General features: G+C 35.9%; 3 protein-coding genes and 1 long non-coding RNA gene across 4 annotated transcripts; 1 reads left to right on the top strand and 3 right to left on the bottom strand.

Annotated features, from left to right (window-relative positions):
- Positions 1-11,443: 11,443 nt before the first annotated feature.
- Positions 11,444-14,848, bottom strand: LOC122277999 (putative calcium-transporting ATPase 13, plasma membrane-type). The gene has a single exon (XM_043088035.1). The coding sequence runs from the start codon at positions 14,846-14,848 to the stop codon at positions 13,886-13,888; it is 963 nt and encodes a 320-aa protein (XP_042943969.1). The 3' UTR covers positions 11,444-13,885.
- On the bottom strand, positions 11,798-13,600 carry LOC122300563 (putative calcium-transporting ATPase 13, plasma membrane-type). Its single transcript, XM_043111317.1, has one exon. It carries the CDS (start codon positions 13,598-13,600, stop codon positions 11,798-11,800), a length of 1,803 nt encoding a protein of 600 aa, XP_042967251.1.
- A 6,463-nt stretch (positions 14,849-21,311) lies between the features above and the next one.
- On the top strand, positions 21,312-25,398 carry LOC122277983 (nucleolin 2). The gene is made up of 6 exons (XM_043088033.1): positions 21,312-21,843; positions 21,973-22,032; positions 22,129-22,326; positions 22,435-22,644; positions 22,731-22,937; positions 23,173-25,398. The coding sequence occupies exons 2-6, from the start codon at positions 21,990-21,992 to the stop codon at positions 25,068-25,070; spliced, it is 2,556 nt and encodes an 851-aa protein (XP_042943967.1). The 5' UTR covers positions 21,312-21,843; positions 21,973-21,989; the 3' UTR covers positions 25,071-25,398.
- On the bottom strand, positions 23,007-24,052 carry LOC122278007. Its single transcript, XR_006229273.1, has 2 exons — positions 23,913-24,052; positions 23,007-23,334 (listed from the first exon to the last, which is right to left on the bottom strand). It is a non-coding gene; the product is annotated as an uncharacterized LOC122278007 (long non-coding RNA).
- Positions 25,399-25,626: the final 228 nt, after the last annotated feature.

Raw genomic sequence — 25,626 nt, 5'->3', positions numbered from 1 at the left:
ACATGTGCATGTTTTATTTGAATATTTTCAAAAGTGATTGATGCTTTTTTAGACTTATACAAAAAGTAAAAGATTAGGTTTGAATTTTTTGAAAATGAAAGTGTGCTCATTTTGTCATATGCCAAAAGTAAAAGATTAAGTTTGATTTTTTTGAAAAAATGAATGATGTTGTCTTTGACAATTGAGAAAGAAGAACCTTTTATTTGAATTTTTTGAAAAAGTGAATGATGTTGTCTTTGACATGTGAATCTTTTTAAATTTGAATATGAAGTCTCATATGCCTATAAATAGATCATTTGAGAGCTTCACATTTACAACACCAAGAGCATACAACATTCATTCAAAGCTTTCATTCTCTCTTCTCTAAACATTGAGCCTTAATCCTTGTTCATTTTGAGAGATATAGCTTGCGCTGTATTGTTCTTATTTCACTCGTTGAGGAGTGTTTTCTGATAACCTACCCACTATCAGCTTTTGTATCAGAAAAAGGGTGTGTATAACCCTTGTGTGTGTAGAAAGTATTCTACACAGGGAATAGTTGAATCACCACGTGTAAGGTGATTGCAAGTGTAGAGGGTGTTCTACACGGATCCTTTGTAGCGGTGTTGTTCAAAGGTGTAATAGGTTTCTATCTCCACCTGAAGGAGGTTGAATAGTGAATTTGGGAATCCTCAAGGGGTAGCTTGAGGCGAGGACGTAGGCAGTGGGGCCGAACCTCGTTAACATACTGAGTTTGCTTCTCTCTTACCCTTACTCCTTATATTTATTGTTATTTCATATTTTGTTTATATTTTATATTATATATTTGATTTATAATTGTTATTTTTTTTAATACAACTCAATTCACCCCCCCTCTTGTGTTAGTCATCTGGGCAACAATTGGTATCAGAGCTAAGAGCTCTATTATAAGATTAACTATCTTTTGAGTTAAGATCTTATGGCTAACATTGCAGCTTCATTTGGTGAAGGTCAATCTAGTAGTCGGCCTCCACTCTTTTGTGGAGATAATTACTCATTCTGGAAAGTTAGAATGAGAATATTTCTTCAAGCTCAAGGTAGAGAAATATGGAAATGTATTGTAAATGGACCTTATATTCCAACAAAAGTGGTTGGTGGAGTAAAGGTCAAAAAGGAAGAAGAAGAGTTTGATCGTGAAGACGATAGACTTTATACTTTAAATTTAACTGCTATGAATTTATTATATAATGCTCTTAATGGAAATGAGTTTAATAGAATAATGAATTGCGCTACGGCAAAGGAAATTTGGGATAACTTGGAAGTAACTTATGAAGGAACTTCGCAAGTCAAGGAATCAAAAATTTATATTCTTACTCATGAATATGAAATGTTTAAGATGAATGATGATGAATCTATTTCTAGTATGCACACTCGTTTTACTAACATCATAAACAGCTTGACAGCTCTTGGCAAAGTTTATTCCAAGGTGGAGATAGTAAGAAAAATTCTCAACTCTTTACCAAAACGTTGGGAATCAAAAGTTACAGCGATTCTTGAAGCTAGAGACCTCAAGAAGCTCGAAGTCAATGAACTCATCGGGTCACTTATCACCCATGAGTACACATTGAAAAGAGGAGAAGAAGAAGGAAAGCCAAAGAAGAGCTTAGCACTTAAAGCTGTTCCTCATGAAAGTGAAAGTGATGAAGATGAGGAAAATGACGATAAAGATGAAGAAGTTGCGATGATAACAAGAAGAATTCAGAGGTTCTTGAAGAAAAATAGAACTCCTCCGAGGAAATCTTTCAAAAAGTTTTCCAAGAAAGATTCAGGTAAAAACGACACTTTAATTTGTTATAAATGCAATAAACCTGGTCATATCAAGCCAGATTGTCCTCTGCTAAAGAAAGATCGAAACAAGGGCAAGAAAGCAATGAAAGCTACATGGGATGATGATTCAAGTAGCTCAGATAGTGAAGCAAGCAATGAAGAATCAGCAAATCTTTGTCTTATGGCTAAAGATGACATTGAGGTAACAAATCTTGATAATATTGAAAATCCTTCATATGAAGAATTGCAAAATGTTTTAGAAGAGATTTATGAGGAATTTGAAAAATTGGGTATAAAGTATACTGCTTTGAAAAAGAAAAATTCTTCTTTAACAAACGAAATTGAAATTTTAAGAAAAGAAAGTATCATTTTGAAAGATGAAAATCTTGAATTGAATAAGAAGAAAACCGATTTAGAAAATATTGTTGAAAACTTTACGAATGGAAAAAGAAATTTTGAAAAACTTCTTGGTAGTCAAAGATGTGTTTTTGACAAGGCAGGTTTGGGATATATGCCAAAACAAAAATACAAACCTTATAAAAATTTCTTTGATAATCATTCTACCTCAAAGACTAATATTCAAAATTCTTTTCATAAAAATAATTTTGTCAAAAAAGGATATTATTATAATCATTCAAGTTTTTCATATATGTCACATGCTATTTGTAATTTTTGTAATAGAAATGGTCATAATTATCATACTTGTCCTATTAGAAGAAATCATACAATGACTATTAGGGCCATATGGGTACCTAAAAATCTTGTTTCTTCTAATACTAATAAATAAAGGACCCAAAGAACTTGGGTACCAAGAAAAATCATTTTAATTGTTTTTATAGGTATGCATGAAGTCATCCACAAGCAAAAATAAGTGGTTTTTAGATAGTGGATGTTCAAGACACATGACGGGAGACAAGACTAAGTTCTTTGATCTTAGATCTAAAGAAGAAGGACACGTGACATTTGGAGACAACTCGAAAGGGAAGATCGTGGGAATAGGTAAAATTGGTAATGAATCTTCTCTCATAATTGAAGATGTTCTACTTGTTGAAGGTTTAAAACATAATCTTTTGAGCATAAGTCAATTATGTGATAAAGGATTTACAGTTACTTTTAAAATGGATAAATGCATTATTTTGAATGATCATGATTGTAATATTTGTTTTATTGCTTTTAGAAACAATAATGTTTATACAATTGATTTTGAAGAAATTACCTCACAAGATGCTATTTGCTTGTCAGCTCAAAATGAAACTAGTTGGTTATGGCATAGAAGATTAGGTCATGCCAACATGGAACTTATTTCCAAACTTTCAAAAAATGATCTTGTGAGAGGTTTACCAAAAACATATTTTCTTAAAGACAAAATTTGTGATGCATGTCAATTTGGTAAACAAACAAAAACTTCTTTTAAAACTAAGAAACATATTTCCACTACTAGACCATTGCAACTGATACACATGGATCTTTTTGGACCAAATAGAGTTGCAAGTCTAGGAGGAAAATATTATGCATTTGTTATTGTTGATGATTTCTCTAGATATACTTGGGTCATCTTTCTTGCTCATAAAGATGAGGCACATAATGCCTTTACCAAGTTATGCAAGAGAATTCAAAATGAAAAGGGCTATACTATTTCAAGTATCCGAAGTGATAGGGGAAAAGAATTTGTTAATAAAAATATTGAAACATTTTGTGATGAAAACGGTTTTATTCATAATTTTTCTGCTCCTCGAACTCCTCAACAAAATGGGGTAGTAGAGAGGAAAAATAGATCTCTTCAAGAGATGGCAAGAACAATGCTCAATGAGAACAACTTGCCTAGTTATTTTTGGGCCGAAGCGGTAAGTACTGCATGTTATGTTATAAATAGAGTTATGTTAAGGTCTAAATTAGATAAAACCCCCTATGAGCTTTGGAATGAGAAAAAGCCCAACATTGGTTACTTTCATGTATTTGGATGCAAATGTTTTATTTTGAATGACAGAGATAATTTAGGCAAGTTTGATGCAAAATCTGATGAAGGTATTTTTCTCGGGTATTCTACTAATAGTAAAGCTTATAGAGTATTCAACAAAAAGACTTTAACTGTACAAGAATCTATGCATGTAGTATTTGATGAATCTAATTCTCCACTCTCCAAGAAATCTATTGATGAAGAAATAGAAGGTATAAATAACACAGAAAGTCTCAATTTCAACAAAGAGAAAGCAATAGAGGAAGTTCAACATGGAGCCATCAGGAAAGATCATCAAAATTTAATACAAGATGCAACCAAACAGTGGAAATTTGTGAAAGATCATCCAGTGGAACAAATTTTGGGAGAACCTTCACAAGGTGTAAGTACTCGATCATCTCTTAGAAATATTTGTAATCATACTGCTTTTCTATCTCAAATTGAACCCAAAAATATTGATGACGCACTTCTTGATGAATCTTGGATTCTAGCTATGCAAGAAGAGTTGAATCAATTTGAAAGAAATGATGTTTGGACACTTGTTCCTAGACCCAAAAATTATACTATTATTGGAACAAAATGGGTTTTTAGAAACAAGAAAGATGAGTCTGGAGTCATTACTAGAAATAAGGCTCGACTTGTAGCCCAAGGTTTTAATCAAGAAGAAGGAATCGATTATGATGAGACATATGCACCTGTCGCAAGATTAGAAGCTATTCGAATGCTACTTGCATATGCTTGTTATAAAGATTTCAAACTTTTTCAAATGGATGTTAAAAGTGCTTTCTTAAATGGTTTTATAAATGAAGAGGTATATGTTGAGCAACCTCCAGGTTTTGAAAATCATATTTCCCCAAATCATGTTTTCAAACTCACAAAAGCACTATATGGACTTAAACAAGCTCCTAGAGCTTGGTACGAGAGACTCAATGGTTTCTTGATTGAAAAAGGTTTTTCAAGAGGAAAAATCGACACAACTCTTTTCATTAAATATGAAAATGATGATATTCTTTTGATTCAGATTTATGTTGATGATATAATATTCGGTGCTACTAATGAAAATATGTGTCAAGTTTTTGCTAAGACTATGCAGGAAGAATTTGAGATGAGCATGATGGGTGAACTTACATTCTTTCTCGGATTGCAAATTAAGCAAGCAAAAAGTGGGACATTCATCAATCAATCAAAATATATTAAGGAATTACTGAAGAAGTTTGGGATGGAAAATGCTAAGGAAATTGGAACACCAATGAGCCCATCAACTAAACTTGATAAAGATGAATCCGGTAAGCCAGTTGACTCGAAGATATATCGAGGTATGATTGGTAGCTTATTATATTTAACAGCCAGTAGACCAGATATTATGTTTAGTGTGTGCTTATGTGCACGTTTTCAATCATCTCCAAAAGAATCACATTTAATTGCAGTTAAGCGCATTCTTAGATATCTTAGTGGTACAATTAACCTAGGGTTATGGTACCCTAAGCACACATCTTTCGATCTAATCAGCTACACAGATGCAGATTATGCTGGCTGTAAAATAGATCGAAAAAGCACTAGTGGAGCATGCCATTTCTTAGGTCATGCATTAGTTTCCTGGTTTAGTAAAAAACAAAATTCTGTTGCACTATCTACTGCTGAGGCAGAATATGTTGCTGCGGGTAGTTGTTGTGCTCAAGTTCTCTACATGAAGCAACAACTTGAAGATTTTAAACTCATATATAATCACATTCCAATCAAATGTGATAATACAAGTGCTATAAATCTTTCAAAGAACCCAATACAACATTCTAGAACTAAGCATATTGAAATAAGGTATCATTTTCTTCGAGATCATGTGCAAAAAGGTGATATAATGTTAGAGTTCACAAACACACACGATCAGTTAGCAGATATTTTCACAAAACCTTTACCAGAAGATAGATTATGTATGATCAGAAGAGAAATAGGTATGATGCATGCTATGAATATCTCTTAAAAGATAGACCAGAGTCAATAAAAATAGAGATAGATTTTTTTTAATACTTTTACATAAATTTGAGATTCTTAGCCTCATGTTTGAGACGCTCATTCTCTTCATACAATATCATGTCATTCTTATTCATGGGAACCGGCAAGCGGAATGAAGAATCTAATAAAGATTTCAACTGTTTATTCTTCTGCCGAATGATTCCTTCCCTTGTGTGAGACTCTTGAACAATTTGTTGAAGTACAACAATTTGTTCTTTGAGCTTTTCAACTTCGTGATTTTTGGCTTGTAGCCGGTGAGAAAAAGCCACAATAGAGGAAGAGTAGCGAGTCCCAAGACTCACCAAGTCATAAATAGCATCAGAATCTGACTTATTAGTCAGATTATTATTTTCTTGCTGCAACATGGCACCAATGGTAGCTGCAGAAAGAACAGGAGGTTGAGATGCAGAATGCCTCATGGATGGATCTAGAGAAATGGTAGAAGAATGAGCCATTGAGAAAAGAATAGAAGGCTTAAAACGAGAATGCTGAAGGAATGCAAATGAGTTATAGAGATGAGATGAAAACTTGATGCGGATTAGATGAACTTCAGGACTGATTTTATAGAGATAGCATAAAGAATAAGACAAACTATTTTCTCTTCAAATCTTATTTAGTCAAAAGAAATACAAGATATGCTGGACACACATTGTCAAAAGTTTTCTTACTAAGCCAGCGAGATTAACAGTAGATTGTCCCTATTTTTCTAGTAAACGATGAACCTCTGCTGTTATCTGCCGATGTTGACCTTGTATCTGAACCCTTTCTCGTTCCAGCTCTTCTATTCGTGGTTGCAGATCATGAGCATACCAATCTGCAAATTTTTTCAACTCTTGGTTTTCTTGCTTTAGCCTTTTATTCTCACTATCCTTATTAGCAAGCTTCTGTCGTAACTCAGATATTTGCATGTTAAGATGATCAATCTCACTCACCCTCGCCATTAACCTTCGAGACATGATCGTAATAGAGGCAGCATATTGATTACTGAGCATTCTTGATTCTGCAATAATCTCAGAATCAGCCTTACTAGAAAAACGGTTCACTGCTCCTATCATGGTATTGACGGCCTCAGGAGAGAAGATTGATGATTGATGCGTCAAGGGTTCCTGATTCAAGTCTGGAACATTAGTGGAAGAGAATTGCTCAGCCATTCTATCGTTGTGGAAAAACAGAACTCAGGTCAAGAAGTGATTATTTTTTTGGCATCCGATAGATGAAAATGATCATTTTTTATAGAAACTCAGAGCCTTCAATCCCGTTTGTCAACAACATCAGGCGATTGTTTAAATCTTCAGCCGTATTAAATTCATAGAGTTAGGCCTCGAGGCTTTGCAGCACTTGTCGGGTCACGGACGGCTCCATTTTTCAACTATCTACAGTGACTATTAAACGCATCGTTTTCTTCAGTCCATTTACTTGTTGCGGATCCTTTTTAATGATGCCAAAAGGGGGAGAAGTGTTAGACTAGAACATTAACATTGTTTAAATTGCTAAACTTGTTATATATGCTTGGAATTATATTTATACTTTTGCTTGAAAAACTAACGCATATTTTCAGGGGGAGCTTAAGTATTAATATAGGTTTCAAGTTCTATCAAATATTTGTCATCATCAAAAAGGGGGAGATTGTTGAACTCAAGGTTTCAAGTTTCATGTGATTATAAATCTACATATGGATTTTGATGATAACAAATGAATTCAAAGAATAAAGAAGTCTCAAGCTCAAGTTGTCTACACAATGGAGTCAAGCACATCAAGGAAACAAGCATGAGCAAGAAGGGAACAAGTTCACATTAAAATTATAGAGTAATGTTGTAAATCTCTTCAAAATTCGAAATTAGGATTAATGCTCAAAATTAATATTTTATCATAAAGCATTAAAATACATTTTCCACATGTGCATGAATATTTTTGAAAATTAAATTTGAAAATTTTGAAAGATGATTGATTGTCATCTTTTGCATGTGCATGCCTTGATTAAAGGGTTGAACTTTGAAAATATTAAAGATGATTGATTATCATCTTTCACATGTGCATGTTTTATTTGAATATTTTCAAAAGTGATTGATGCTTTTTTAGACTTATACAAAAAGTAAAAGATTAGGTTTGAATTTTTTGAAAATGAAAGTGTGCTCATTTTGTCATATGCCAAAAGTAAAAGATTAAGTTTGATTTTTTTGAAAAAATGAATGATGTTGTCTTTGACAATTGAGAAAGAAGAACCTTTTATTTGAATTTTTTGAAAAAGTGAATGATGTTGTCTTTGACATGTGAATCTTTTTAAATTTGAATATGAAGTCTCATATGCCTATAAATAGATCATTTGAGAGCTTCACATTTACAACACCAAGAGCATACAACATTCATTCAAAGCTTTCATTCTCTCTTCTCTAAACATTGAGCCTTAATCCTTGTTCATTTTGAGAGATATAGCTTGCGCTGTATTGTTCTTATTTCACTCGTTGAGGAGTGTTTTCTGATAACCTACCCACTATCAGCTTTTGTATCAGAAAAAGGGTGTGTATAACCCTTGTGTGTGTAGAAAGTATTCTACACAGGGAATAGTTGAATCACCACGTGTAAGGTGATTGCAAGTGTAGAGGGTGTTCTACACGGATCCTTTGTAGCGGTGTTGTTCAAAGGTGTAATAGGTTTCTATCTCCACCTGAAGGAGGTTGAATAGTGAATTTGGGAATCCTCAAGGGGTAGCTTGAGGCGAGGACGTAGGCAGTGGGGCCGAACCTCGTTAACATACTGAGTTTGCTTCTCTCTTACCCTTACTCCTTATATTTATTGTTATTTCATATTTTGTTTATATTTTATATTATATATTTGATTTATAATTGTTATTTTTTTTAATACAACTCAATTCACCCCCCCTCTTGTGTTAGTCATCTGGGCAACAATAGTAATTAGTTAGTTAATATGATGAATGCTTTAGTTATTTATTATTTTTATTTATTTATAATATGAATTATGATGAATGATGAATTATTAGTTAACAACAAAAAATTACAAAAATGTTGGATGATGAATTCAGAAAAAATATATATATAACAAAAAAAAAAAAAAAAACCCAAACATATTGGATAAAAGGGCCAAAACAGGGTCTAAAATCGGGCCCAAAACGCACGGCCCAAATAGTGGGAACCGACCGGAACCGGCTGGCAAAGGAACCGGCCGGTTTTCTTCCCCCAGCACTGTCGGTTTTGGCCGGTTGATGTATTTTTTTTTAAGGACCGGTCGGTTTCGGTTTAGGCCTAAAACCAAAACCGGCCGGCCGGTTTTCAGCCCTACTCAAAAAGTCCCTCCCTCATCTTGAAGGCCATATTCCACTCGTCCTGAGCCATAATAGTATTTGGTGGTAACCACTCCACAGGTCAATCTTAGAGAAAATCCTCGCACCATATAATTCGTCCAACATGTCGTCTAAGTGTGGAATAAGGAAGTGATACTTCACCGTAATTTTATTTATCACACGACTATCAATGCACATCTGCTAGCTTCCATCTTTCTTGGATGTGAGTAAAGCGACTACATCATGCGGACTAAGCTTCTCACGGATAAATTCTTTGTCAAGCAAGCTTTGTATTTGCTGCTTGAGCTCTTTATGTTCAACTGGGCTCCTTCAATAAGTGGGTAAATTGGGCAAGGTTGCCCTAGGTACCAAGTCCACCGCATGATAAATCTCTCTCATGGGGGAAGAGATTGCGGCAGTTCCTCAGGAGTGAGATCCGAAAACTCAAAACTCCTCCAAGAGTTCTTTTGTTTCTGGTAGGTGCTCACAGACAGCTGGTACCTCCATGGTTGTCTTGGTGATTTGGACAAAAATGAGTCCACGGTCATGGCCCGCTTGCGAGAATTGCCTTAGTGTAAGGACTCACTCTTCACTCAATGGATGATAGAAATCATGAATCTCCATTAGCTACAGGGTCACCTTCTTATCATTGTACATGAAGGATTATGTGTTTCGATAACCATCATACCTAACTCACCTGTCATACAACCAAGGGCGGCCTAATAACATGTGGCAAGCTTTCATCAGGATCATGTCACAACATACGGTCTCAATGTAATGTTGCCCGACGGAGAAGGTGATCAAACACTGGTATTTCACAGGGATGGAGGTATCGTCAACCCAACTCAATCAATATGTTTGTGGGTGCTTGTCCACTGGCAGTTTCAATTTTTGCACGACTTTTTGTGAGATAACGTTCATTCCACTCTTACTGTCAATAATTAGATTTAAGGATCTCCTTAGGTGTTTCACCCGAGTGTGGAAAATATTGTTGTGTAACCAATCATTCCCCACTGGCTCCTCTTTCTTTTGTCTTGTCAACACACGCTGGATCACATGAACTGGCAGTTGGGACCCTTCCAATATTTCTTCAGCTTCACCGTCTTCATCGTTATCTAAGGTCATCTTGTCCTCAGCAGACGTAATCATGTTTTCACAGGTCAAAGCTAACCTCTGTTCTTTTGCGGGGCAAACAATTTTGAAATGACCACGTCCCCCACACTTGTAACATTCCTTAGGCTTGCTTTTTCCCCGTATCACGGCTTGGAACCCATTTGTCTGGTGTCATTGGTGTATTATACCTCATGCGTTCGGCTGGGGATGTCTGGCTTCTCTGGTTCAAGTTCTCCTTTGACACCGGAGTTGCCCAACTATTAGAGGATCTTCTGAATGCGGCCAACCCACACTGTTGCTCTAGGCATGGCACTAGCTGATACGCATCTTCCACGCTAGTCAATTGGACGGTGATAAGTTCCTTCCGAATATCACCTCACAAGCTTGCTTTGTATTTTCGATGGACTAGCGCTCTGTTTCAGACACGCGGCTACGGATATTGAGTTCGTGGAATTTATTAGTGTAGTCATCGACAGACATCAATCCTTGCCTTAATAGCAACAACTCCTCAAACAGTACTTCCTCATAGTCAATCAGTAAATACTTCTCTTGTAGCCTTAGCTTCATCTCTTTCCAATCCGTAATGGGAGGCTGATGCAGCCTGTGCAATTGCTCTTCCACGCATTGCCACCAGACTCGCACCTACCCTTTCAGTTTCATTCTCACAAAGCCAACTTTGCGGTCGGCAGTCATTCCGAACCAATCGAAATAATCTTCCAAGGCCGTAATCCAATCTTGGAAAGCATATGGATCTAACTTCCCGTGGATATCATGCACTTCTACTCGAATTCGTCTCGTGGCCACATCATGATGCTTTTCATGAATTTCGGCTCGATTCAAGAATGAACCCATGTGATGTGCCAGATTGCCTTCACCATTGTGAGTTTATGGCATCGATCGAGATCCTTGGAACGAGGTAAAAGTTGGTGTACGTGATTGGTTTTCTACGTTGCTGCCTCCTTCTAAATGTAGTTTGGTTTCTCCACTTTCTGGTGTATCCTCCTGTTTGTTGATGCCTGAACCTTCCGATTTATCAAACACATGGTTCCAAACTACGTCGACTTTCTTATTGATGGAGCCCAGTTGAGGAATTACTTCTAGGAGATCATCACATTGTTGTGGTGTTAAACGGGCAGAGTAATCGGTGCTTCGCATATGCATGGCGATAACAACGTTAGGAACCTTAGCTTTGATTACCAAAATTGATGTAGGACTTAATAACTAGTAAATAAAAAGCAACTCACACAAAGCACCAGGCGTCTCACCCGATTCTTCTCGTCTCAGGAATGAAAATAAACGTTATTAATTCATCAAAAGGTGACTCATATGGTAGCACTTGACTCTTTAAATAGACTCCAACTATATCTACTTTATCGACGGACAAGTTTGACTGCAATACTATAATAAGGACTTTATTCAAAACCAACAATGACATAGGGATTTTATCCCTTTATTCTTAAATATAAAAAATAACTTATTAACGATTACTGACTCCTAAACTCCTCATGCCCAAACTTTATCAGCAACTTGGAATCCGTCGCGACATTAGTGCTCACATATTATATTTGGTATAGAATGGGAGAACTAAACTAGTATAAAATGAGACCAGATGCGCGCATTTGAGTGGCAGTATTTCATATCTTTTTCATCTTTAGGTAGCTAAAAATTGGTCTCTGTGGAACAGGTATCCACTTGACAATCCAACCGATTGGCCAAGTTACTGCTGCAAGTCCAATGCATGAACACCATTGCACCCAATTCAACCTTTCTGTATCAGCAAACTTCTTCAAAAACTCTACCATGACTACCTGGAGAACTATGGTTATTGCAATGATCCCCAAAAACAACCTGTTCCTATGTATTCCCTTGAAGACATTCTTCTTCTCTAGCTTTCTTGCGTTGAATTCATTGAAGACTTGGCAAAGAACAAAAGTGTTAAAGATCAGGGTGTCTTTTACCTTCTCGGTCACATCAAAGATGGGCTTACCTTTAAATTGCAAGGTCAAAAGGATGGCTATCTGATATAAAGCTTGGGCTAGGAGGTTCCTCCACATGATGTTGGTAATAAGTGGCTCAGTCCAACCGACAGCCGGTTTTTCCATCAGCTCCTTGGTTGGCTTCTCAGTTGCAAGAGCTAGAGCTCCCAAAGTGTCCATAATCAAGTTCACCCACAATAATTGCACTGCTGTTAACGGGACCTCACCAGCTGAAACTGCTGCCACAAAGTTGATCGCCAGAGCAGCAACATTTACGGTGAGTTGGAATTGGATGAACTTCTGAATGTTGTTATAGACACACCTTCCCCACATGACAACTGTGGCCACGGAAGCAAAATTGTCATCCAAAATTACGATGTCTGAGCTTTCCTTGGCCACCTCGGTTCCTTGAATCCCCATTGAAAGTCCTATATCAGCTTCTTTTAACGCCGGTGCATCATTTGTACCATCCCCTGTAACTGCAACCACATGCCCTTTCTGTTTCAAGCATTCTACCATCAGAAGTTTGTCAAAGGGAGAGGATCTTGCCATCACACAAATTTTATCAACCTTTTCCAATCTCTCCTCTGGTGTGTAGTTTCTAAATTCCTCGCCTTCTACTACTGCTCCGCTGAGACTGTCCTGACTAGGCGCTAGTATCCCACATTCAGTGGCTATAGCTTTAGCCGTGAAAATATTGTCTCCTGTGATCATTTTGATGTTGACACCAGCATATTGACAATCTTCCACGGCTTTCTTCACCCCTGAACGACATGGGTCCTTAATTCCCACCAATCCTAAAAGGATCAAACCGTCATCTTCTAGCTTTTTACATTCTTTATCATCTCCATTATATTCTTCTGAAACTTCTTTATGCGCAAAAGCAATGCATCGGAGGCTGCTCGCTGCCATACCTTCAATAATTTGCTCAAATTTCATCTTCTCAACGTCATCTAGATATTTAATAATTCCAGAAGCATCATAGTAGCTCGAACACATCTTCAGTATCATCTCTGCAGCTCCTTTCCAGTGTACATGTGTTGTGTTGTCTACCATTCTCCTCATCAGGACCCCGCTTCTTTTCTTCTTGGAATTGAATGCTTCGATGAAAATAATCGTTCGACTTTGCTTCAATTGCTTCATTTCCATGTTTAGCTCCAGAACAGCCCACGAAAGAATTGCCTTTTCAGTGGGACTACCTGAGAACTCGATTTCAGATCCTGAATTAGGCTTGAAAACACTACCAGTTGTGTTCAGAGCAACTCCTTCATGGAACAATTCAAGAATATATGGAGCAATTGACGAGTAAGCATTTGCCAAAAAAGATTCTTTCCCAAGCCAAAACTTTGTAACCTTCATTTGGTTTAGTGTGAGAGTGCCTGTTTTGTCAGTACAAATGGTGGTGGCAGAACCCATGGTCTCACAGGCAGAAAGCTTCCGAACCATTGCTTGATCCGCCATCATTCTCTTCATGGAATAAGCAAGTGTAAGAGTGACAGCCAGGGGCAATCCTTCTGGAATTGCAACCACGACTATAGTAATTGCAGCAGCTACTATCTTTACTACAGTGTTCACTATATCATCAACCTTGGTCTTGCTACCATTGAACTCCCTATTTCCTTTCTCATCTTTTGTATTTCCTGTGAAGTAGCGAACCAACAAGACTAGGAGAACTAGAAATGCAACTGCCAAACCAACCTTGCCTATTGTTGAAGTTAGTTTGTTGAGGCGAGCTTGTAAAGGTGTCTATTCGTTGGTGTCTCGGTTGATTGAGCTCATCATCTCGCCCCATGTTGTGTTCATACCAACCGAAGTGACAAGCATTCGAGCATATCCATCGACAACCTTTGTACCGGAAATAAAAAATGGATGACTGCAATCTACTTCTACGGGGTCACTCTCCCCTGTCATGCTGGATTCGTCCACTTGCAATGAGTGCCCGTCTAAGAATAGCCCATCTGCCGGTACTTGATCTCCGATCTTTAAGCAAACGACATCTCCAACAACAATTTCAAATACCGATATCTGTTGACGTCTCCCAGCTCTTACAACATCAACTTGGATGTTGTTGCTGACTTCGGATAACTTGTCAAATTGTCTATTTTGCCTAAAGTTACTTGTAGAAGAAACAACAATGACAAGAAATATAGCAACAAATATGCTTCCGCCATCGTACCATCCTTCTTTTATTCCATGCTCTTTTATGCCGAATGCAAGAGATAATGCAGCACATCCTAAAAGGATGAAAATGGTAAGATCCTTGAAGGCTTCCACTATGAAATTGAAGAAACTCTTTGTAGGAGGTCTTTCATAGGTGTTTTGGCCAAAAGCCTCGTGACGGTGATCAATGTCTACAAGATCAGCAGGAATCCCAAATTCAACATTGGTTTCAAGACTAGATGCTACTCTTAGAACTCCTCCAATGTCTTGGAGATTGTCAACATCTTTGTCTTTCACAAGCTTAGTGAGAATTGCTTGATCAATTTTGAAACCATAGTCCGGTTTGAAATCCACAGTAAAGAAAGGACTGCGCGAAACCTCAATTTTTTTCTTATGAGGTAGAGAATTGTTGAATAAAGATAGTAGGGCTCTAGAACAATATATGGTCACAAAAGCGGAGTGCCATCTCTTGTTGGCTCGGCTAAGGGTGCCTGGTGCAAGAAGTAAAGAATCAATGGGGTCCAATATTGCCAAGAGAATGCTAGACATTGGTTTGGAAAGCAGAGGATCGAAAGTAAAAGAAGCAGATGACTATGTAGATTATATATTAAGCAAAATAGCAAGGAAGACAGACAGTAAAAAGGCTACTGGAAACAAATGTGGCAGAGTGGAAGACAACAATGGAGGTATGCTGCAATGCCAAATATAAAATAACTCGAATACACACAAGTTAAAAATGAAGGATGTAAGGATTCTTTAAAAAGGGTGGGCAGATAATAAGGGTATGCGCCGCAATGCCAAATGGATAAAATGACTTGGATACAGACTAGGAGTCCTGGTGTTTTGATGTATAGCCTTCGATGCCACGAAGCTGGTCACTACAGGAAAGCGAGAAATTGTACAGATGGTAACAATGTTTGTGTATTTTTCTTCGATGAGTGAAATATCAAACTCAAGGATATGGGTGCGCACAAAAGGCTCTTGGGAAGAAATGTAACAACTTAAGAGTAATGGATAAAACTAAGACATGGATAGAAAAGCTTGAAGCCCAGCAACTTATAAACCGCATTTGGTAATGTATCTTTTTTTTATTTTTATTTTTATTTTTGGCTTTGGTAATGTATCTGTCCTACTTTCTGTGGCAGGTTAACAAAACATCCAATTTTTTGGACCCCGTCGATCACGGCGGTGCAGTGAATTTCCCATTAATTTGGCAGCATTTTCTTTGTGATTTTCTGATTAGGTAAACCCACGTTTTGCTTTGATTTAAATTCAAAGTTGGTCTTTGCTAAGTATCCTACAAAATTCTATCCAAAATTGTTGAAGAGATGCGAAACAGTCTTTAACGTAGCAGGGTACGTACGTTAAAAGAATATGATTATCATAAAGTGATCGAAGGAGTGTCTTTAGGTAGCTTATTCATCTTTGATTCTAATATTTCTAACAATTGGGTTAGCTTCTTTCATTTAATACGAAAACAAAAAAAATGCGTTCTTCGAAGATACCGCTGAAGTATGAGAACAACTATCTAGGACCATTTGAGTACTCTGTCCTTAGCCTTTATGTAGCAAACTTATCTCTGTTTTTTATTTTCTTCTGACCTATATGTTCAATATTCCATAGCACTTCTTGAATGGCAAGCAACTGCCAACAACCTTTCCCTTTCACACCATCCCTCATAATAAACTCTCAGACCCACATGATTCATTCTGATTTCCAAGAGTATTTTTCTATTTTATCCACGTGAAGGTTTTTTTGGCAATTATCCTCGTCAAAGTCCTTCTCGACCGTCCTTGTCAACGGTCAATTGCCGTTTTAGTTGGGTTTAAGAACTCTCTCACCAATTGCAGGGGAAAAAACTCTCTATTTGCACGATAAAAATAATACAATTGATCCAAAGAAGCTAACTAATTAATAGAAAATGGTACGTGATAAACAAGAAATGATCTGTATGGTTTAGGATATGCAAACCTGACGTAATTCTTTTGAAAAATATGGATGAATTTAATATGCATATAAAAAAATTCACTTTTTAATTATGCACTCTATTATCCTTCAAAAGACGTGCACTGAGTTTACACATTTTAAGACTGTATCTAATACTATTTAAAAGATTTTAATAAAAATATTGATTAATTACTCTTAATATAAATGTATGCATGCATGTCTAATGCTCCCCTGGAGGATTGGAGCACAATATCTTTAGTTTTCCTTTTTAATAATAAAAAATTTAGTTGTAAATATAATTACACATTAATATGTACATTAATTTAATATGATTGGTCAAAAAATAAATTTTATTAAAAATAATATTAATTTAAATTAAAAATATAAAAAAATTATTATTAATACATAAATTAGTATATAATTTTACTTACACGTAACAACTCTTTTAATAAAAGGTACCCAGTTCATATCAAAGTTTTAAAATTCGTTCCGTTCCGGCTGAAATGGCCGGAATTTTTCGTGCCGGAACAGTGACCGGAATGGGATAGGTATCTGTTCCATTCCGGGTCAAATTCCGGCCGTTCCGGTCAATTCCGGCCGGAATTCTGGTATTCCGGTCCAAAAAAAAAAAAATCTTGTAAATAAGTTAAAAAATAATGAATAAAATTGTACTTTAAGAATTCAAATACCTATTTCCGTGCATTAGAAGTATTGTTGCTTTTAATAATTTGTCTATTCTTTAATTTTTTTTCTTTATTTTTGTATCTTAACTCAAGTTTGTGAATTTTTTCAATATATATTCATTTTATAAATCTTTAATTCTTCTATATATATACACATATACATATCACACACTTACATATATGTATTTATTTTATTAATTGTTAGTTTATATATACATATAAATATTTATATATAATATATAATTAATCCCGAAACGGTACACCGAAACGTACCGATACTGAAATATTCTGTTCCAGTACCTCAACTGGAATGATCTTCGAAACGGATTTCAAAACTTTGGTTCATATACCGGCTTTGTTCATTTGCGTTGCCTTCAGTACTTTACTTATACGCAAGCCCGGAAAATTACTATGACCAGATATTCATCATTTTCGCTCGTCACTTTTTTTTTTTCCCATTCAATACCCAAAAGGTTCATCCAAATTATAAAATGAACTTAACGTCGAAGAACTAATAATTTTCCAGTCTCAGTAATGACAATGGCAATGGATAAGAAAGGACGATGTAATTGCATGCCCCAAATACTAGGTCAAAGTACCTATTCCGACTATGTTGATTATAAGGGTTTGCCAAACATGAAATTCTCTCAAAATTCTTAAAATTTTTCATAACTTCATTCTTAAATATCACTCAAATACAAAATACTTTATAATTTCAAATTGAGTTATTATATTCTCAAATTTTTAATTTATTAATTTAATAATTACCTAATTATTACGCAAACACAAAAATTTGTATAACTTTTACAAATTTAACAAAAATAATTTTAAGAAGTTATATTCAAACCACCTTTTAGTATTATGATCTATTCACCTTCAAAAACTCCAATATAGTATTATTTTAAAATATATTTTTATTCAATTTTTTATTTTTTTATATTTTTAGAAAGAGAACGATACCCTAATTTTATTAATTACCCTTATTTATAGTGGAAGAAAACTATAGTTACAACCAGATAAGGTTACAAATGATCAAGAAATCCAAACCTGGATATCAAAAAAATTAAAAAAACAAAACATTATGAAACATCCTAATACAATGCTGTGGAAAGTACTTGAAAGGAATCTAATACAAACAAACAATACCTACAAGAAGAAACACATGCCAAAAAAACAAAAAAAAAGAATAGTAGAAGAACTAATTCCAAAAGAACAACTTACCTAGTCAGGCCTTACGAAAGTCGCAAGTAAGAAAGACTCAACTTGTCCATGCGAATAAGCCCCCTTAAATTACTAGGCAACATATGTTCCTCAACCCATTCCAACGTTACCTTCACAAAATGTAAGATTCACGGTTACTCCATGCCATGAAGGTAATCATATAAATCATCTTAAAAATATTCCAGATATCAAATATTACAAGCTCCCTTCAGAATTTAATAAACAAAAAGTTGAAAGTCAGTCTCAATCTCAACCCGAAAGAAACCAAGATTATAACACTTTCGAACTCCTTTCAATAACCTCCTCATTTTAGCAAAATTGTTGGAACCCGATCCCAGGACACAGAGTAAGCCATAAGTAACCTGCCACAATCATCACGAATAATACCCCCAACTCAAGATTCAATATATTTCATTTTTTAAAATCTGATAAAATATCTTTACTTAAATTATTTTCTTACGATTTATAAAATTTTAAAATATTCTAAGCATCCAAACATGTCCGTAATCTTTGTCTCTGAAGCCAAGTAATTGGTCAAGTTAGTAATTTTCTTCGAAAGTTTACGTGTGCCTCAGAATTAGTAATCTAATTGGTTTTTGTTTGTTCAGTCAAAAAATTGTTTCCGGATTTTTGTTAGTTTAGCTTGAAGTGATAAATTGGTAGTACACATTCCGTGTGGACATATGTTATTATAACAGGTAACAAGTCACGTCCGTCTCTTGATGGTCATGTTAGGTCATTGTATAAAATTAAAGCCTTTCTCTTGTCTCTCCATTCAAGTAAAGTATTCAGACATACATGTGACCTCTTCTCTTAACAAGAAAAAAAATATATATATTCAGACATTGATATGACTTCATAATGTAATACGTTAGAATGTTTACTTTACAATAATAATTAATTTTATAATTTGATATATCACATCAAATAATGTTAACTTGTGAATTTACTTTTATAAAAAAAATAAAAAAAATAGTGCCTAAGACACTTCTAAAAGATAAAAACAATGAAGATATAAGAGCACTCACAATGAGTTTTATAAAACCCATTGTTATGTAAAATTTAAAGAAAAGTTGTCTAAAATATGCATCCAACGGATGCTACATTTTATTTCTATATTTCATTTTTGTACGGTGTTGCCACTATATGTAGAAGAAATTGTACACAAATGTAAACATATTTTTATTTGTTTTTATCTCTTCTTGTACTTTTTTTCTCAAATTAATTTCTCTCATTGTATTTTTTCTCCCATAAAATATTAAAAGGTATAATATTAAAATGATATGAAAAAAAATAGATAAGTTGATATGTGATATATTATAAAAGTCAGTATGTAAAATAGAAAAAATAAAATTTAGCGATATATTTTAAAGAATATGATAAAAAATCTATTAAGAGTGCTATAAGAGGAGGTAGGCTGTGATCGTATGTAGCAATATTGTGGCCTCACCCACGACACCTTCAGTGGGTTCAAGCTTGTAATTGGTTCTCCAAGATGCTTAGCATCTAATATCTACATTGTTATGATTTGTCGGTCCTACGGATTTGTATGTTCATCCATGGGATAAATGAAGTATAAATTGTAAAGTTTTAAATATCGTTTTAGTAATAGTTTCGGTTAAAACACTTAAACAAAATATTTTGATATCGATACTATTTTAGAATTAATTATATATTATATATAAATATTTATACGTATATGTAAGCTAACAACTAATATAATAAATACATATATGTAGGCTTGCAACCCAATAAGCTGTAGTCGGATTTGGGACCAACCCGACCTGGTCCCACTTCATAAGCATGCCAACCCGATCCGCACGTATCCAAATCATTCGAGTCGGGTCAAATTGGATTATTTTAATCGGAATAAGCGGCTTTCAGTTCATGTGCACAACCCTACTGATATATATATGTAAATGTGTATCATATATCTTTGTATATATAAAAAAGAATTGAAAATATATAAAATGATTATATGTTGAAAAAATTATAAACTTGAGTTGAGACACGAAAATAAAGAAAAAAAAATAAAATAATAGATAAATTATTAAAAATAATGAAATTTATAATTATAAAAAAATTAAAATTATATAAAAAAATTTTATATTCTAGAATTAATTAAATACTATATAGATTTAAAATTTATAAAAATGTTATCTAAATACAAAAAAATTACAAAAATAATCCGAAAAGAATGGAGATCGAAACACTCATTCTAATCAAAATGTCTAAAATTTAATCAGAATGACCGAAACGGACCAACATGACTAGAATTTGAAGCAAAACATAATGGGATGACATAATATACTGGATACTGCATTGGAACGATAAATTCTGACCCTACCAACTGGTACGGAATGAATTTAAAATCTTTACAAACACACCCGGGGAGATGAGAGAATGGGTTTGGTTATAAAATAAGAAAGTTGCTGCCTCAGAAGGATGCAAAATGGTGTAATCATTTCCATGGCTAATTATTTTATTTTGTTTAAAAGTGGGTGCGGTGGTTTCAACCAACTTTTCTTTATGTTCCTCTGGTTCTGAGAAAAGGAAAAGGAAGGGAGAGGGTCCAACAAGTTTACTTTTGAGCCATGGACAGGTAGAGAGTTCCAAAGCAAAATGCTCAGCCATGATGAACTTAGCCTTAAATATATATCTGCTTCTACAACCCACACCGCGTACAGATGATGGAACTGGCCTTTCAAGACCTAAAAAAATCTTGAAGAAGAGACCTACCTGTTCATGGCCTTATCAAAACCATTATTCCATACCCCATGGCAGAAGAAAGTTAATATATGCACCGTCCTGTTATGCAGACCTCAACCTGGCCAATCTTTATTCTACATGTGGCTCTGTCCAAAATCAAACAACACAGATCTTCTAAGCTCAATTAAACTATCATCTACACCAAAAAGAAATGCATTATCTTGTTGAATTTGCAGTCGTGTTTCACATTCCATCCATATCCCATTACCCTTTTTTATCAGCCATGGTCGGTACCGATGTAGGTCCTTGTCCAAATGTCTTTCTCCGGTATGAACAGCTAGATGGACCTTTCTCTATAGTCTTTCCCACATGTACTCGAACAGCACGAGACCTTTATGGACCATCTTTTTTACATTGAAATTGGAAAATTAATCCAACTCATTTTCAGTACTCATGAAGATGCGCTTCTAAAAATTAAAAGCCGCATAATGTGCTCTGTCCAGGGTTTAACAAACTCGAAAACAAGATCGGAACGCATCATTTGTGTCAGTGCTGCATTTGCAGATTATGATCTGCTTTAAAAGGCTAGGTTAGACTGGCATAACTTTTCTCCAAAGAATGCCTAGCTTTTGGCATATTAGTTAGGAATTCTGCAAAACGTAATTATTGATAGGGCTATGCGCATTGAGTCGCCGACAGATCAACTTTATTTAGTTAGCAATGTCCTCAAGGAATCTGTGAAATTCATGATCACAGAATGTCAATGTCAGATTAAAGAATGGGAGAATTTGAAGTATATGTTCCACTGCTTTTAGAGGTATTCATGTTTGGCTGACAAATGGCCCAATGAGGCTTGCGCTTTAAGCAATAACAATGAAGTAGAAGTTTTAATCAAAGTACTGATGCTCTGGCAGTCTGAGAGGAATGGAGCTGTCAACAAATCTTTATAGCTATATGCATGTGAATATAATCCTCTTCGTCATGGTATGAAGTTCTTAAGACTTGCACATTTTGGGTTCGTGCCCTCTTTAAGCTCTCTAGTGCTGCTGAAAATTTCCGGCCCTCGTAGTTGTTTTCTCGTGACTTTTGTCTTTTTGCTTCATTGTATTGCAGGAGTTGGCAATATAGACATGGGCAATGAGATGGGTAACAATAACACGTCTGGTTTAAAAGGTAAGGCAAGTCTAAGTAATTTGATATTTTGTTCTTTCTGACTTTACAGAAATGTGTTTTTCTTTGATAATAATATTGTTGCTTGTACAAATACAGAAGAAAATAACACAAATGCTATAGATTCAAAAAACTTGTTGCTAGAAGCTGATGGTGCAGAGGATGTTAAAGTGGAAAATCAAACGGTTCCAACATCTCCAGCCAAAGATTTTTACGAAAAAGTTGCAGGGCTGTCTTCTGATGATCCAACAGGACCAAAAGATCCTCATATTGAAAACGAAACATCTGGTGGAAGAGGTTGGTAATTTGATTTTATCTATAACTGGTGCTTAAATTCATCATGCTTTACCTGTCGATCATTTGATAAGTCCATAAACATTAACTTCGGCCTCATTGCTTCTATAGAGCAAGAAGAAAACGAAGTCCTTCCTCACACTGAACTTTCAAAAACAGTAACGAAATCAATTGATCCCAGCGGTGAAGACAGTGAGTTCAGACCAACTTCTTCGCAGAAAAATTCTGAAGTTCACGAGAAGACAATAGAGCCAAATTTGGATGATAATCAATTGGTAACAAGTGACATTCAGCTTCAGAAGCAAGCTTTCCCAAATGAAGGTTCGCATACTTGGTCCATAGTCCATTTTGCTTTAAGAATTCTAATTCCAATCCACAGACTTTCACTCATCATTTTCCTTCTGTAGAGCAAGAAAAAAGTGTAGTTCAAACTCCCACTGAATCTTTAAGATCAGTGGTAGACTCAATTGAAGCAAGCGGTGAAGATGGTGAAATCAAACCAGCTTCACCAAATGATTCAGAAGTTCACGAAAAGCCGTCAGATTCATATTTGGCTGAGAATCTATTGGGAACATATGACCATCAACTTGAGAGGCAGGCTTCCACCTGTGAAGGTCAGCATACTCAGTCCACCCACTAACTAAAAGAACTTATTTCAATTAGTCATATTAGGTGTTCAATTATTTTTCATTGCTTCCTCACATTTTTATTTAGTACTAGTAGGATGCATAGTACACATATAAACATACTGAAACCCAACATAAGACCCATGCGTTTGTTTGCTACAAACTGCAACAGAGTAGATTAGGAATACAACTTCTAACACTCTACCTACGCCAAATGATCCAGAACCTCGACGATCTTCAGATTTAAAGTCCGAACAACATGAACTGGATCAAGTCAATGCTAACCTTTCTGAAGAAGATGGCAGTAGATTGCTGCAAGCAAGCGAGGATATTCTAGGACCAAGCGAAAAATATGCTAATGAGGAGAATGGTCACCTTTTAAATGCTGACATATCAAACAATCTTGGTGTTAGTTCAAGTGCGGAAAATAAGAGTGACTCGTTAGTAAAAGAAGCGACATTCAACGAAGAAAAGCTGCCATACGAAGAGAAAAATGAGATTATAAACGGAAATGGGGTACGGTTTGATTTGAGCAATCTGAAAACAACGACCTCAGACCCCCCAGGAAATATTACGAACAATTGCAATGGGGAGTTATCTACTGAGGCTGATTCAATTAGAAATGATTCCTTGAATTCAGAACTTGAAAATGTTGTGCTGGATAAGCTATTAAACTCACATCAAGAAGTTTCTGAACCTGAGGACAAATGGATGATTCTTACTAGAGAAACCAAAATAGTAGGAAGTGGATCAGAAATAGGAGAGGTTTCACATGAGTCCAATCTAGGTACGTTATGTGAAAACCCAGAGAAAGAACTAAAGACTGATGAAACAAATGATACCCAATCAGAGTCCAGGAAGATTGAGTCTAAAAATGAGGAGTGCGAAATGAGAAGTCCGCTTGATATTTCTACTGATATTAGCAGTATAATTGAGGAGGAAAAGACTGCTGAGAATGCTTACAACGTCGAAGTAGTTGTTAGAAACCAGAATAGCATTTTTGAGGGACGCCACAAGGACTCAGAAGGAGAGCTTCTGGTGGTCTCGGAGGAATTGGTTCCTGTTCCGGCAGAGTTGATTTTCACAGATCGCAGAAGTGAAGAGGAGCAACCAGAGGAGAAGAAAATTCTGGAAAAAATAGACGACAAAGCAGAAGCTTCATTTGCCACAGTAAAGGATACATTCGAAAGTGAAACCGCAAAGCAATGCATGTCTCAAGCCCCTCTGATTGACCAGGAAGAAGCGTTCCTCTTACAGTCTCCTGCTTTTACAATCCAGTCTCTTGATCACAATTGGCCTAGTACAGTGGCACCTGAAACTACTCAAAGCACCTATGAGCCAAATCCTGAACTGAGGCAGGAAATCTGCAATGAACTCTTTGTAGCCCACTTTTCCACTTTCAATTCCACGAGATTGACAGCAGAAAATTTTGTCTCTGCATTTGAGGAAAGTTGCAGAGAACTATCACAATGCGAAGAAACAACTCCAGAGACACTGACAGAAACTACAACTTTGGCAAGCTTGTCCAGTGCACAAGGTATAAAAACTGAAGGATCTGCGCTTGTAAATGGCAGTACTGGCGGAAGGGAAAGTGGGGGAAGGCTTAGCACTGAATCAAATCCCGATTACATGAACGCCCCCCACGTTCAGATGCGAAAATCCCCAAGTTTTGATCTTGATCTCCGAATTGATCAGGCAAGAGGGGAAGAGTCGGATCAAACCCCACTATTGTTTCAGGAAAAGGATACCAAGGAGAGTTCATCGAGCCAGGCTGATGTTAATCTTGGAAACTCAGTTGAGTACGTTGGGTACAATAAAGACTTGTTACAGTATCAATCAATGGCCGTGGAGGAGAAAGTCATCAAATTGGAAAGAAGCGAGTCTGAGAAGTCGAGAACTCCCTTCCTTGGCTTCTTGAAAGAAGAGGAAAAAGCTCAAATTGTGGTAACACCACAGAAACAAGTAGACCTTACCGCTGCCGAGAATGCAACCAGAGAATTGTGCGACTCATCTACCAAGGAAGCTGCATCCGCATCAACTCTACGTAAAGGTAAAGAGAAGCGCAAACCAAGGTCTTCCTTCTTTGGCAACTGCGTGTGCTGTGCAACTGCGATTAATTAAACATCTTAAGACATTAATCACTTACCGTTTCTTCTCTGTTCTTTTTCTGATTTGTTGGGGTTGGATTTTCTTTCTGATTCAAGCTTTCGAAAAATGGAATTTTGACCCGCAGACACTGTTGATCGTTTGTATATTGAGATAAACCAGCAAAGAGGGAGATCGAGTCCATCGTTTGTATTCATTTTTCCACCATTCCCCTCATATACAGACTCAAAATAGTGTGATGTATGGTGTAATTATTTTCATTTATTTATTTATTTTCTGTTTGTTGAGGAGATATAATTGCATGGTTTGAACAAGAAATGGTAATATTAGGCAGTTTTCTGCCTTTGATTGCAAGTCATTATTCATATAGTGCAGTGATAATGAACTCCTATCATGATCATCCCTTTCATGTGTTCATCATTAATTACTATGTTCATGTGAGAAATGTAACCAATTTGTTAAGAAAATAAGACGTTGAGTGGTTTTGGGCTCGCCTAGTCTCGGCCTGCTTTTGTGCGGGCTCTGATCTATTTAAAATTTTTAAGGCTGAAGCTCATTCCACCTCGGGCCT

The sequence above is a fragment of the Carya illinoinensis genome, chromosome 1, assembly GCF_018687715.1.
Source record: "Carya illinoinensis cultivar Pawnee chromosome 1, C.illinoinensisPawnee_v1, whole genome shotgun sequence".
Taxonomy (NCBI): Eukaryota; Viridiplantae; Streptophyta; class Magnoliopsida; order Fagales; family Juglandaceae; genus Carya; species Carya illinoinensis.
Note: the sequence above shows the minus strand (reverse complement) of the source record. Positions and strands in the feature narration are given on the sequence as shown.

Bases quoted from the DNA above. Each gene is read 5' to 3' on its own strand.
- LOC122300563 (XM_043111317.1), bottom strand. From the start codon at position 13,600: ATGGCGGATCAAGCAATGGTTCGGAAGCTTTCTGCCTGTGAGACCATG.
- LOC122277999 (XM_043088035.1), bottom strand. From the start codon at position 14,848: ATGTCTAGCATTCTCTTGGCAATATTGGACCCCATTGATTCTTTACTT.
- LOC122277983 (XM_043088033.1), top strand. From the start codon at position 21,990: ATGGGCAATGAGATGGGTAACAATAACACGTCTGGTTTAAAAG. The intron at 22,033-22,128 runs GTAAGGCAAGTC...GTACAAATACAG, and splicing joins TAACACGTCTGGTTTAAAAG to AAGAAAATAACACAAATGCT. The intron at 22,938-23,172 runs GTCAGCATACTC...CAAATGATCCAG, and splicing joins GCAGGCTTCCACCTGTGAAG to AACCTCGACGATCTTCAGAT.